Below are 12,771 nucleotides of genomic sequence, written 5' to 3' on the forward strand. Positions count from 1 at the left end.
CCAAATTCCACCCCAAAATTCCTACACTCCCAAATTGTCCACCCATTCCTAAAACATCAAATCCCAAAATATCCCCAAATATCCCCTAATTTCTTCAAACCCCGATTTCCCCGAATTCCTAAAAAAATTCCTCAAAATCCTTCCAATACTAAAAAATGGAATACACGCCCTTTCCTAGGTTGCCATCTTTTCGCCATGGAAAGCAAATTTGCTCTCGACTGTACGTGCGTGTAATCGTCGGTTAACGTGTAAGCGTGTGGGTGTATAAGTGCGTGTGCAAACGCGTAGGCGAGTGCGTGTACACGTGTGAACCGATGGAAAAGCGACGCGCGCGTGGTTGCCCGCACTCTACGGCAAATTGCGTAGAACGCGTTTTAATTACCGTCACTGTGAACTATCGTTCTGCGGGACTATCCGGATAGCCATGTCGAGCAGGTCGAAAGTTTGAATTAATGTTGCTCCCTGGTTCTCGTTAAAGACTCCCCTCCGTTGGTAATGCGGTGACGCGTAACACCGGGAAGCATGTTTATGGCGTTTCAAAAATACCGCTTTTTATTTCGGTGGATAAAAACCGAATAAAAGAACAGCTTCTTTTGGGTGTCTTCTCCCTCATTAATTTTTGGTGTACTTCATAATTCGTGTTAATTAAGGTTTCGTGGGAGGATTCAGGGTGATCTGGGTGTTGTGGAATTTGTTTATGAGAGATGACAATTTGCTTGGGTTAATTTAATTGTTGATGGGATAGGTTGTGTTTAGTTATTAATTAATTTTGTTAACTTATGTATATTAATTTCGATGTAATATCTGTTTGACTAATTGATGATCATTGGTATGTCAATAGTATTATATTGTACAAAATTATTTGCTAATGCAATTGAAACGTATATATTAATAATTATTAACTAACTCAAAATTTGTTAAAATTGTCATGTTCTCAAAAGCAACGTAGCACCGAATATAGTTTATCCTTTTTAACAAAATTATCACCTGATTCTACCATCAATGCCACAACATTTTAAAGGCTTTCCAAAATAGTGTTGCCATTTGAAAATATCGCTTGAAAATCATCAGCTGCACATGCATTAATAGCTTCTACATCAATAGCGATGCAATATCAATTTCAATTAGTTCAAAGAGACGGATGTAATGGCTGATTATATTTGCTTTAATGCGGAATTGACTGAGGGACTGATTAAACAGTAAACAACATAATTGAAGGATGAAATTTGTCAATAGTAAATATGAACTGTAATGTTTAGTCAGCAAACTTGACATTTAAAATTTATTCTATTTTATAATTTTCAGTAAACTGTCTTACGTAAATAACATATCGAGACATATTCACAGATCGATCCACAATTCAAACATGAGATACTGAATGGTATTTATAGTACAAGTATATTTGTGCTTCCAGAATAATAATTAAGTTTAAACTTTCTAGACTTCCAATTAACAATAGGTTTTAATTATTCAAGAATTCCAGACTGGTTTAAAGATTTAAAATATAATTGACTATCTGGTTTATGATAGATCATCTAAGGCTTTTGAATAATTACTTAAATCAGAAAACGGTATGAAGTTTGGTATAAAGGTTTAAAGTGGTTCGTTTTGAAACTGTGTCAATCCAAGATAATTATAAGTTAATCGATATAATTAAGAATTGGAAGTGAAGAGAATATTTGTGTGTTTACAGTGGTGGCTCAGGCGTATAAAGTCGACGTGGAAGTGATCGGGGGTGCTTCAAGGGGATGCACCGCAGTGTTACGATGCGTCGTTCCTAGCTTCGTGAAGGATTTGGTGCGAGTTGTGTCCTGGTTACAGGAACCATCCTTTTACATTTACCCTTCGCTACAAGGAGGTAAGACGTCCTTTCATACTTTTCAGTAACTTGCAATTAGGGGACTTTGCGAAATTGTGAACTTGGGAATTTGGGGATTGGTTATTTTAGAGTTTAGAGGTTTGGGGGTTTAAGGATTTAGGGATTTGGGAAAATGGGAACTTGGGAATTTGGGAGATTGGTCATTTCAGGATTTTGGAATTTGGGGATTGGTCATTTAGGGATTTAGGGATTTAGAGAGTTAGAGATTTTAGGAGTTAGGGATTTAGGGTGATAGGGGTTTAGGGAGTTAGGCATTTAGAGAGTTAGGGAGTTAGGGATTTAGGGGGTCAGGGATTTAGAGGATTAGGGATTTGGGAATTTAGAAAAATGGAAACTTGAGAATTTGGGTGATTGATGATTTCGGGAATTAAAGACTTGGGGATTTAGGAATTTGGGAATTTGGCCACTCATAAACTTGATAATTTCAGAATTTAGAAGTTTAGGGATTTCAGAATTTAAAAATTTAAGTATTAAAATATTTTAGAACCTTGACATCTGAGTACTTCAAAATTTGTAAACTCAAACTCAAACGAAAATGTACATAACCTAAGAACCTAAACAAATATCTCTCTTCTACATCATCCCTATAGAAACTTCCACCATCCTCTCATCAACCTTAAAACTATAAAAAGTGCAAAAGGTCCAAAATCCGTGAAAATCAATACCGCAAAAATAAAAGTCCGACGGCGTTGAAGCACGCTAGGAAAAACGTATTGGAGAAAGAGTATGCAGGGCTAATAACCAGGTCGCCGGTGTCCCAGCTCGAACGCTATTATTCCACGTGAAAAGCGGTGCGCTATCGTATAATCGATAATTTTGCCTATCTACCAAAATGTAATATTCCGGAGGGGGTCGGTTCACGTGGTAGGAGACGGCAATAAAAGCCCAAGGGACATTCCAGGGGCGCAGATGCAGTAACACGACCGATAGGTGCACAGCACGAAGAATTATACGGCCATAGGGCGATTTTCACGTAGGTGGAGGTTAGCACGAAGTATTATGCCGGTGCGGCATTGCTTACCGGGACTAAAATTTAATATCCGGCAACGGGGTGTAGCCGGCCGCTACACTGAAATTTAATATCCACAATAATCTTGCATCACCTTCCCGCGACGTTAGCGTAGGTCGGGATTGTCGAGGACATCGACCTCGTAACGGAGGGTGCTGCCGGACTCATTAATAGTCGTAGAAATTAATTAGATTTAAGAACGCCGGCCGGCTTGCTTTTGCGCCGGGACACGGATTGAAAAAGATGATACTCGGTAATTAAAACGTAATATCACGCCAAGTCGTGCTATTAATTAGTAAGCTTAATTAGTAATCCTTTTAATTGGACGCGACGCGGCGTTGTTAATGCCGTTTGAGAATGATCTTGCGATCCCTTTTCCGCGATCTCCGTTCTTCTGCTACGTAATTATTACGTGTGGATTTGTTACGGAAAATTCTACCCAACTTTCTTCGATCATTAAATTTTACTACGCCTCTAAAAATAATTAAAGAATGTTCGGTATTGTTTGTTCCGCTTCTGGGAAAATTCAGTTACACCATTTTTGCCGATGTTTGTGAACTAATTTGCAGCGCAACGTAACTTCAACTTCTTTGTTAATTGGATGGTTAGCACGGTGCTTGCTGCAGTGAAAATGGATATATGATCGCACTGCAAATACGCAGATTGAGAACGCAAATTACAGTACAAATCACATATTACAAATTCTACTGTTATTCATCAATAAATGGAAAGTTATTAATAAACATTATCCTGCATCACTTATTCTCGCACCAAAAATCAACCCCAATTTACCATACAATTTACTCGAACCTAATTTTCAAATCTCAATAATCACCTAACATGCAATCACCTCATAAAAACAAATCAAAGGATTCCTAAAAAGATAAAAGCCGTCGGTACAGAATTAGATGTAATTTCTTTACAGATACGCTTCAAAGATTTTTTAGCATTGAAGAAACCACAATTAGTAACGCGGACGATATTGTAAAAAAAAATTGCTAACGAGAAGCCCGGACGAAGCGAAGGTACAGAAGCTTAATTCAAAAGCCGAGCAGAAAGGCGCGGGTCCGCTAAAACAGCGGTACACAGGGCGAATTTTATGTCTCGCGCGATAACAGCGACGGTTCACGGTGCACCAATATCTTCGCGTCGAGAGAGGTGTGCGTTTTTACGGCGTCTTTTTGTACGGTCGCATAAAAGTTACGCCGGTCCGCCGTTCCTCTCTCGAAAACCGAACGACAATAGCCCTGTTGGATAGAAGCCAGACCTGTATTTTTTCTTTTGCCCGTTATCGCCAATGAATATGTTCCTCCTGACGGCCCGGTACAATTATCAAATTTGTCGGCCCGACGAGACAAAGGGAGAGGAGTCGGAAACATGCTGATACGATATTAGGCGCTGGTGCAATTTCTGGGAGGTTCTTGTTGCAGGCATATAGTTATTGTCTAATTTCAATTTTTGGATTTTTTGATTCTTCAATTTTTCAATTTTTGGATTTTTCGATTTTTCAATTTTTCAATTTTTCAATTTTTGGATTTTTCGATTCTTCAATTTTTCAAATTTTCAATTTTTGGATTTTTCGATTCTTCAATTTTTCAATTTTTGGATTTTTGGATTTTTCAATTTTTCAATTTTTCAATTTTTGGATTTTTCGATTCTTCAATTTTTCAATTTGCCACTTTTTCAATTTTTGATTTTTCCAATTTCTCAATTTTTCAATTTTTTAGTTACTCAATAATTTAATTATTCACTTATTCAAATTTTCCATTTTTTAATTACTCAATTTCTCAATTTTTCAGTTACTCAATTACTCAGTTACTCAATTACTCAATTATTCAATTACTCAATTATTCAATTACTCAATTACTCAATTACTCAATTACTCAATTATTCAATTACTCCATTATTCCATTATTCAATTATTCAATTATTCAATTATTCCATTTTTCCATTGTTCCGTTATTCCATTATTCCAGTATTCAATTATTCCATTATTCCATTATTCCATTATTCAATTATTCAATTATTCCATTTTTCCATTGTTCAATTATTCAATTATTCAATTGTCAGTTTTTGAATTTCCCAATTTTCCAAATTAGCAGACTCTCAAATTTCCTCATATCCAAATATTCCCAAACATCTGCAATTTCAAGATATTGATAGTTCTCAAACTTTCAAGTACCGATATTCCAAGATCCTCAATTTACAGAATCTCCAATACTTGATGTTACAACCTCACACTCTAGATCTCGAAATTTCCGTACTTCGAAAATCGAAGCAGCAATTCGAAGCCCATAACGCGTAGAAGCAAGGAATGATGGAATACGGCGTTATGACAAGTGTGGAAGGTGCGACCACAGATCAAACCAGTGTCAAGTATGCTGTCTTCATCGGGCGAGATTTATGTCACGCCGTGGTTGTCGCAGGCGAACTCATTACTAAGTCTCCGTGGCACTATCATCAACAGACTCGTGTCTGGTTTATGATAACAGTGTGTTGAGGTCAGGATCCGTTGGAAGGAATCCGCAGCTGAGCAAGAATTAGTGAGATCGGTTCTACGCCATAGATCAACATCTGTCAAAAGTAACAGCAGTTTCGACGTCGTAAATTTATGATACATTATGGTTATTGAATTTCGCGTACGTCCCGCGAATACATACTCGATGTTGAAGTAAAGTATGTACCCGATGGAATAGAGGCAATGAGGAGCGTGTAGTTGGCGAAGTTGGAGAAGTAAAGACCGGTGGCGGAATAAGAGGTCACAGATCAACCTGTCAAGGATATTGTCTTCATCGTCTTAGATTTACGACGTCTAGCCATTCAACTCCTTATGTGAGATTCTTGCTACGATGCTTTCGGAATTATAGTCCGAGATAAAAAGTTTCATTAGGAAGAAAATTATACCATTGTTACACGAGTGGCTTTTTATTTTAAATCCTACAAGACCACATTCTTGGTTTTTGTATCTTAGGTGAGGACCTTTAAATATTTTCACGAGGAAATGAAAGTATAACTTGACAGTTAAAATATAGCATTGCTTGTGTGACACAAATGAGGATGTGCAGATGATAAATTCTTCGGACTGGTATATTATGGTGATAGGGAATGTAACACGTATGAATTTAGTATGTAACGATGTCACATATAAAGAGCATCCACTTGATATGGGAAATGTACGCTATGTAACCACATAATCGGTGTCCTACCAGAAGACAGCAAATCCAATATAAACCCTCTGGTATGATTTCGATTGAAAAGAATACGTGTTCAGCGTACTGGTTGCCTAAGGGAAATTAAATTTCGACAATTTCTTTTGTCTTTTCCGTTCTTTCTCCATCTAGATGGAAACTACATTTTCTGACCGGAATCGTGAAACTCTTGATACAAATCGAAAGACATGTTACACAGTCTGTGACAAAAGTACACGCCTTGTGTACACGTGTGACATATGTGACACATGTGACACATCTTACATACTTGATCATAGATTCAGTCACATACAGATGTTTCCAATATTCCATAGATAACAATGTGATCACTAAAAACTAGTTTTTCATAAATATACTTGTCCATAAAAGTATTACCCTAAATTCGCTGTAGCTGCAAGATTATCTTTGCTCATTGTATAATCTCAGATAACAAACCTTCCACAAATACTCCACTAAATCCAAATATCCGAGGGCTGCGAAGTGAATTTAATCGATAGAGGATGTTCTGCGTTAATCAATTATTCTTAACGATAATTCCCCGTATTCATTTGTGATTCTGACTGTATATCCACCACATTTACCCACGTATATCAGGTCGTAGTTAATTCTCGTATCCGACGTTCTACACCGTCCCGAATCTGTTCTTTCGACTACTTTACAAGGATTTCTATATTGTTCATATTTGCTCAAAACAGTCGCGACAAACGACCGAGAGTTTTTAATTGTTCACGCGAGAACGCATCAATTGAATCTTTTTAATTACTCTGCTAGCTGGACATTGTTTTACCCTTTCGCTCCAAACGTCTTCTATGGCGTCTTCTGAATGAGGCAGTCTATGGACTTTTAAGGATAATTGCGGACCATTGTTGGTATGTGAATTTTTATTTAGATGATGGAGGGTTGTGGCTTTCTGGGAGGAAATATGGTGGTTTGGGGATATGGTGATGTAGAAATGGAGAGATATTGGGATTTGGGGGAGTTAGCTTGGGGTATTGGGACTTGGGAGATTTGGAACTTGAGAGATTGGGAATTTGGGAGATTTGGAATTTGGGAAATTTGGAATTTGGGAGATTTGGAACTTGGGAGATTTGGAACTTGGGAGATTGGGAATTTGGGAGATTTGGAATTTGAGAGATTGGGAATTTGAGAGATTTGGAACTTGGGAGATTTGGAACTTGGAAGATTAGGGATTTGGGAGATTTGGAACTTGAGAGATTGAGAATTGGGAAAATTTGAAACTTGAGAGATTGGGAATTTGGGAGATTTGGAACTTGAGAGATTGGGAATTTGGGAGATTTGGAACTCGAGAGATTTGGAACTTGGGAGATTTGGAACTCGAGATATTTGGAACTTGGGAGAATTGGAACTCGAAAGATTTGGAACTTGGGAGATTGAGAATTTGGGAGATTTGGAACTCGAGAAATTGGGAACTTGGGAGATTTGGAACTCGAGAGATTTGGAACTTGGGAGAATTGGAACTTGGGAGAATTGGAACTTGGGAAATTTGGAACTTGAGAGATTTGGAACTTGGGAGATTGAAAACTTGGGAGATTTGGAACTCGAGAGATTTGGAACTTGAGAGATTTGGAACTCGAGAGATTTGGAACTTGGGAGATTTGGAACTTAGGAGATTTGGAACTTGAACATATTGGGACTTGGAAATATTAGGATTTGGGCTACAAGGTTTTCACTACATAAAATCTTGGGACATAGGACATCAGGTCACACAATTTCAGAACATAGAAATGTTAACTTATAGAAATTTCCAAATACATAAATTCGTAGACATAAGAATTTCAACATATACCAGCTTCGAGACACATAAATTTTATAATACATAGAAACTTTGAGACATAGCAATTTCAGGACATATGGAGTATGGAAATACAGGAACCCGACCAGAAATTTAAATATCCCGACATAGCGAACTCGCAATGTAAATATATAGGTTGAAATACCGTATATCAAATATTTCTGCCCACAATGCAAAATCCATGGAACATCCCCTAAATGTTCGTACTAAAAAATTCTGAATCATGGAAAAATTTATAAACGTAAAAATATTATTTCACATCGTTTCATTGTATTATTATAAATTCACGCTCGAACGTTCCCCGGTACCCAGAATTTCCAGCAATTTTGAAACCGTACGGTTAACCAAGCACGGTCGAGCATCGGTCAAAGTTTCATGGATTCCTTGGGCAACAATATTGCACGACGCCTTTGTTCACTTTCAGCCCCGCTATATTTCTGTGAGCGTAACATATCCATCTTACTAATAGCTCCATGGTCAGACTGCACGTAATTCGAGGTAGTCACTTACGGTTCCCCTTTCGCGTACATACACGTGTATGTACACACAGGCGGCCGGCACATATGTGCACGTAGGTACGCCGGTACATAGCGTACATACGTGGCCTATCTACCTTGAATAGATCCGAGCAGGCAGGCATAGGTAGTAGCATCGAGTGTAATACCGAAACTACATAACCCATCCAAGCCGGCTGACTTGGCCGACAATCGCTATTTAGGAGGGCTGCTTATCTCAGCCGGTCTTAGCTGTGCTAATGTCTCCTGGCCGAATGTGCTTTAACACGTAGACACAATAAACGTGTACGGTGTGGAGATAGGGACGCTTGCTACGTGGCTTTACCGTGACGAACAACGGGCACAAAAAGAACTTCCGGCCAAAGACGGGAAACAAAGGGATGAATGAAATCGGTGATACGAAATCGCTGGCGACATACAGAGTGAGTGACTTTTGGAACTTGAGAGATTGGAAACTTGGGAGATTTGGAACTTGAGAGATTTGAAACTTGGGAGATTTGGAACTTGAGAGATTTGGAACTTGAGAGATTTGGAACTCGAGAGATTGGGAATTTGGGAGATTTGGAACTTGGGAGATTTGGAATTTGAGAGATTTGGAACTTCGGAGATTTGGAACTCGAGAGATTTGGAACTTGGGAGATTTGGAACTTGGGAGATTTGGAACTTGGGAGATTTGGAACTTGGGAGGTTGGAAACTTGAGAGATTTGGAACTTGGGAGAGTTGGAACTTGGGAGAGTTGGAACTTGGGAGAGTTGGAACTTGGGAGAGTTGGAACTTGGGAGAGTTAAAACTCGAGAGATTTGGAACTTGAGAGATTGGGAATTTGGGAGATTTGGAACTTGGGAGATTTGGAACTCGAGAGATTTGGAACTTGGGAGATTTGGAACTCGAGAGATTTGGAACTTGGGAGATTTGGAACTTGAGAGATTTGGAACTTGAGAGATTGGGAATTTGGGAGATTTGGAACTTGGGAGATTTGGAACTCGAGAGATTTGGAACTCGAGAGATTTGGAACTTGGGAGATTTGGAACTCGAGAGATTTGGAACTTGGGAGATTTGGAACTTGGGAGATTTGGAACTCGAGAGATTTGGAACTCGAGAGATTTGGAACTTGGGAGATTTGGAACTCGAGAGATTTGGAACTCGAGAGATTTGGAACTTGGGAGATTTGGAACTTGAGAGATTGGGAATTTAGGAGATTTGGAACTCGAGAGATTTAGAATTTTGGAGATTTGGAACTTGGAGATATTGGGACTTGGGAATATTAGGATTTGGTGTACAAGGTTTTCACTACATAAAATCTTTTGGGGTAAGTGGCAGTGAACGTTATGGGAGAAGGGATACACATGGTGAGGGTTGTAGGAAGCAAGAATGTTGGAGCTTGCATTAAATTAATTTATTAATTCTTGCTTTTCTGTGCAACTGTAAAATTCACAAGTAAAAAAGAAGGGTGTTGAGTTTTGATAAAGTCAGAGATCACATGTGATCACATATGTTCACTTAGTGTGTATCATATGTGACAGTGTCTACGTGTATATTTAAGGTGGTTCAAGTTTGAACCGATTTTGCAATATATTTCATCTGACAATGAGTTCATTTAGGTTTGAGAGCATATGTGACGATTTAAATCAATTTTGATCAACGTGATCCACGGGATTGTTTATAACAATTTAAGTCGACTTAAGGTAATCTGACTTGATTTTAATTGAGTCTGAATTTGTGAAGATGCTAGTTAATTTAATCTGATCTAAGCTAACTTGTAATCTGAAGCATCTAAAAACGATTTGACTAGACTCGAAGTTGCAAGGCAATTTGCAACGATCCGAAACATCCCCCGAATAGGCAATTTAAAGACTGTAAAGTTGAACAAACTGGTCGCACGAAACTGAGCAAGAAATAGGGCGATTAAGAATAACAGAGGAAGAGCCGATACACGGGGAATGAGTAGAGTCACGGAAGTAGATAAGAAACGAAATTAAAATGAAACGAAGCAGAAAAAGGGGGAAGTAGTAAGAAAGTGAAATATCAGAAAGAGCCGAGAGGAAAAAGGTAAATGGAAGCCGACGGTAAGACTTTTCTCGTGCAAGATAATCATGTATTCGCGAACTACGTTAAAGATTTCTGGAGGATGGGTTTCGCGAAACGACTGCGAATGTTTAGGATAACTACGGTCATTAACGTTGCTCGAGCTTATCTAAGGAACGAGCACGAGTTTAAGCCGGGCAAGAACGAAGAGATTGTATCTCCGTGTCATCCAGAACAGGTCGCTGGAAATCCCGGAATTAGCATAATTATCGTAACGGTGGAACCGTTCGTTCGGCAGGGACGAAATATCGTGTCGGTGGTTTCGTGTTATTAAAGATAATTCTGAAACCCGTCTCGGTTTATTGGAAAATGTCGAGGCCAATTATTGCACGGGACACCAGATATGAATAACGCACAGAGTTTAGGAAATTTCGCGTTATCTCCGCTGTTTGAACGCTCTCCTGTCGCGTTCAACATGCTTGTTTTAATTATTCTGACGTACTCGTATCTTTACGTACACTACCTTTCGATAGTGAGGGATGAAGTACTCCAACGATTGATTTTAGGGTATCAGATATTTTATTTTACTCCCTTCTAAATGTTTCAGTTGAATTTATTAATTTACAGAATGTAAATTGAATAACTTTCTATACTACAAAATCTAAATCTCCAAAACTCTCGAAAATTGATGGTGAACGTGATTGAAGCATAGTTCTAATGGAACGCTCTCCAGAGGTTGTACGATATAATCGCATTCAATGCTACGATAGTGCTCTCCATTTTGTTGTCGATGATTGAACGTTTCAGGAGAAAGTTGCTCCTGTTCCGGTGACAGGAACTCGGCGATGTAAGCCGTGAACCCTGATCCAAACTTTATTCTCGTTATCAGCAGTACACGGTTCAGCGAAAGTTCTGCTCTAGATCTTTCGTTTAGCGACAACTTTAATAATTAACCCCTTCGGTGATTCATTAATCTATGAACGTTGTTAAAAAAATATGACTTTGACGTAAACAGGGCAGGCATAAGTGACCATCTTTAATTTAACTATAAACTTTTAATGGTGGGATGTATGTTCAGATTGAAATTAAAAATAGAGGTACAAGATGAATATACATAGGTGAATGTATATATAACAGAGTACTACACATGTGTAGAGTCTTAAACAGATTCATGTTTTAGACACATACATGTCTTAAACACACACATGTCTTACTTAGACACATACATGTCTTCAACACATGCATACAGTTTTGTACACATACGTGTTTTAGACACATACATGTCTTAGATACATACATGTATTAAACACATGCATACAGTCTTGAACACATACATGTCTTAAACACTTGCATATAGTCTTGAACACATACATGTCTTAGATACATATATGCTTAGATACATATATGCTTAGATACATACATGTCTTAAACACATACATGTCTTAGACACATACATGCTTAGATACATACATGTCTTAAACACATACATGTCTTAGACACATACATACTTAGATACATACATGTCTTAAACACATACATGTCTTAAACACATACATGTCTTAAACACATGCATATAATCTTGAACACATACATATAGTCTTGAACACATACATGTCTCAAACACATGCATATAATCTTGAACACATACATACAGTCTTGAACACATACATGTCTCAAACACATGCATACAGTCTTGAACACATACATGTCTCAAACACATGCATATAATCTTGAACACATACATGTCTTAGAACGACTATCAACATTAAGTACCTCCAACTGCAGATAGCTAAAATAGCTCAACATTCTAAAACATGGATAAATAAAAAGTAACTAATGCTTGTTCCAGATGGAAAATTTCACCTTCTGCCTACGGGCGAGTTGCTGGTGCACAGTCTGGAGTTCAGCGATCAGATACACGGCTACAGATGTCGAACGATGCATCGTCTCACCAGACAGGTGGTCGTCAGTTCCATGGCGAACGTCAGGATAGCAGGTAATTGAAGTCTATCTGTTTAACAAGAAAAAATCAATGACATTTTGCGGGACTAGTTAAACCGACCGCGTCTATCTTTGGGTTTCAGATCACAGAGGGGTGATGCCTCCGGTGATTCTTGAAAACTCCGGGGTCGTTCACGTCGCGCAAGATGAATCAACGTCGTTAGTCTGCGTGGCACAGGCCTGTCCTACTCCCGAATATCGGTGAGTTTCAATCACGAAGATTAATTATGGCAATCCGGTCGAACGTCGAACGGCTTCGGTCCAAGGTATCTCTGCTACTTTTATCCGACAACCTAATCAACTGACTGGCGAATACAAA

General features: G+C 38.5%; 1 protein-coding gene across 12 annotated transcripts in view; it reads left to right on the forward strand.

Moving 5' to 3' along the window:
* The window catches only part of Dscam2 (Down syndrome cell adhesion molecule 2), a 133,681-nt gene that overhangs the window by 88,439 nt on the left and 32,471 nt on the right, over nt 1-12,771 (forward strand). For all 12 annotated transcript variants that reach the window (XM_076532267.1, XM_076532277.1, XM_076532271.1 and 9 more), the window contains exons 3-5: nt 1,694-1,858; nt 12,301-12,447; nt 12,536-12,653. In XM_076532267.1, the coding sequence (XP_076388382.1) occupies nt 1,694-1,858; nt 12,301-12,447; nt 12,536-12,653 (430 nt within the window). The remainder of the gene's footprint in view (nt 1-1,693; nt 1,859-12,300; nt 12,448-12,535; nt 12,654-12,771) is intronic.

Source organism: Megachile rotundata, chromosome 5, assembly GCF_050947335.1.
Source record: "Megachile rotundata isolate GNS110a chromosome 5, iyMegRotu1, whole genome shotgun sequence".
NCBI classification, from domain to species: Eukaryota; Metazoa; Arthropoda; class Insecta; order Hymenoptera; family Megachilidae; genus Megachile; species Megachile rotundata.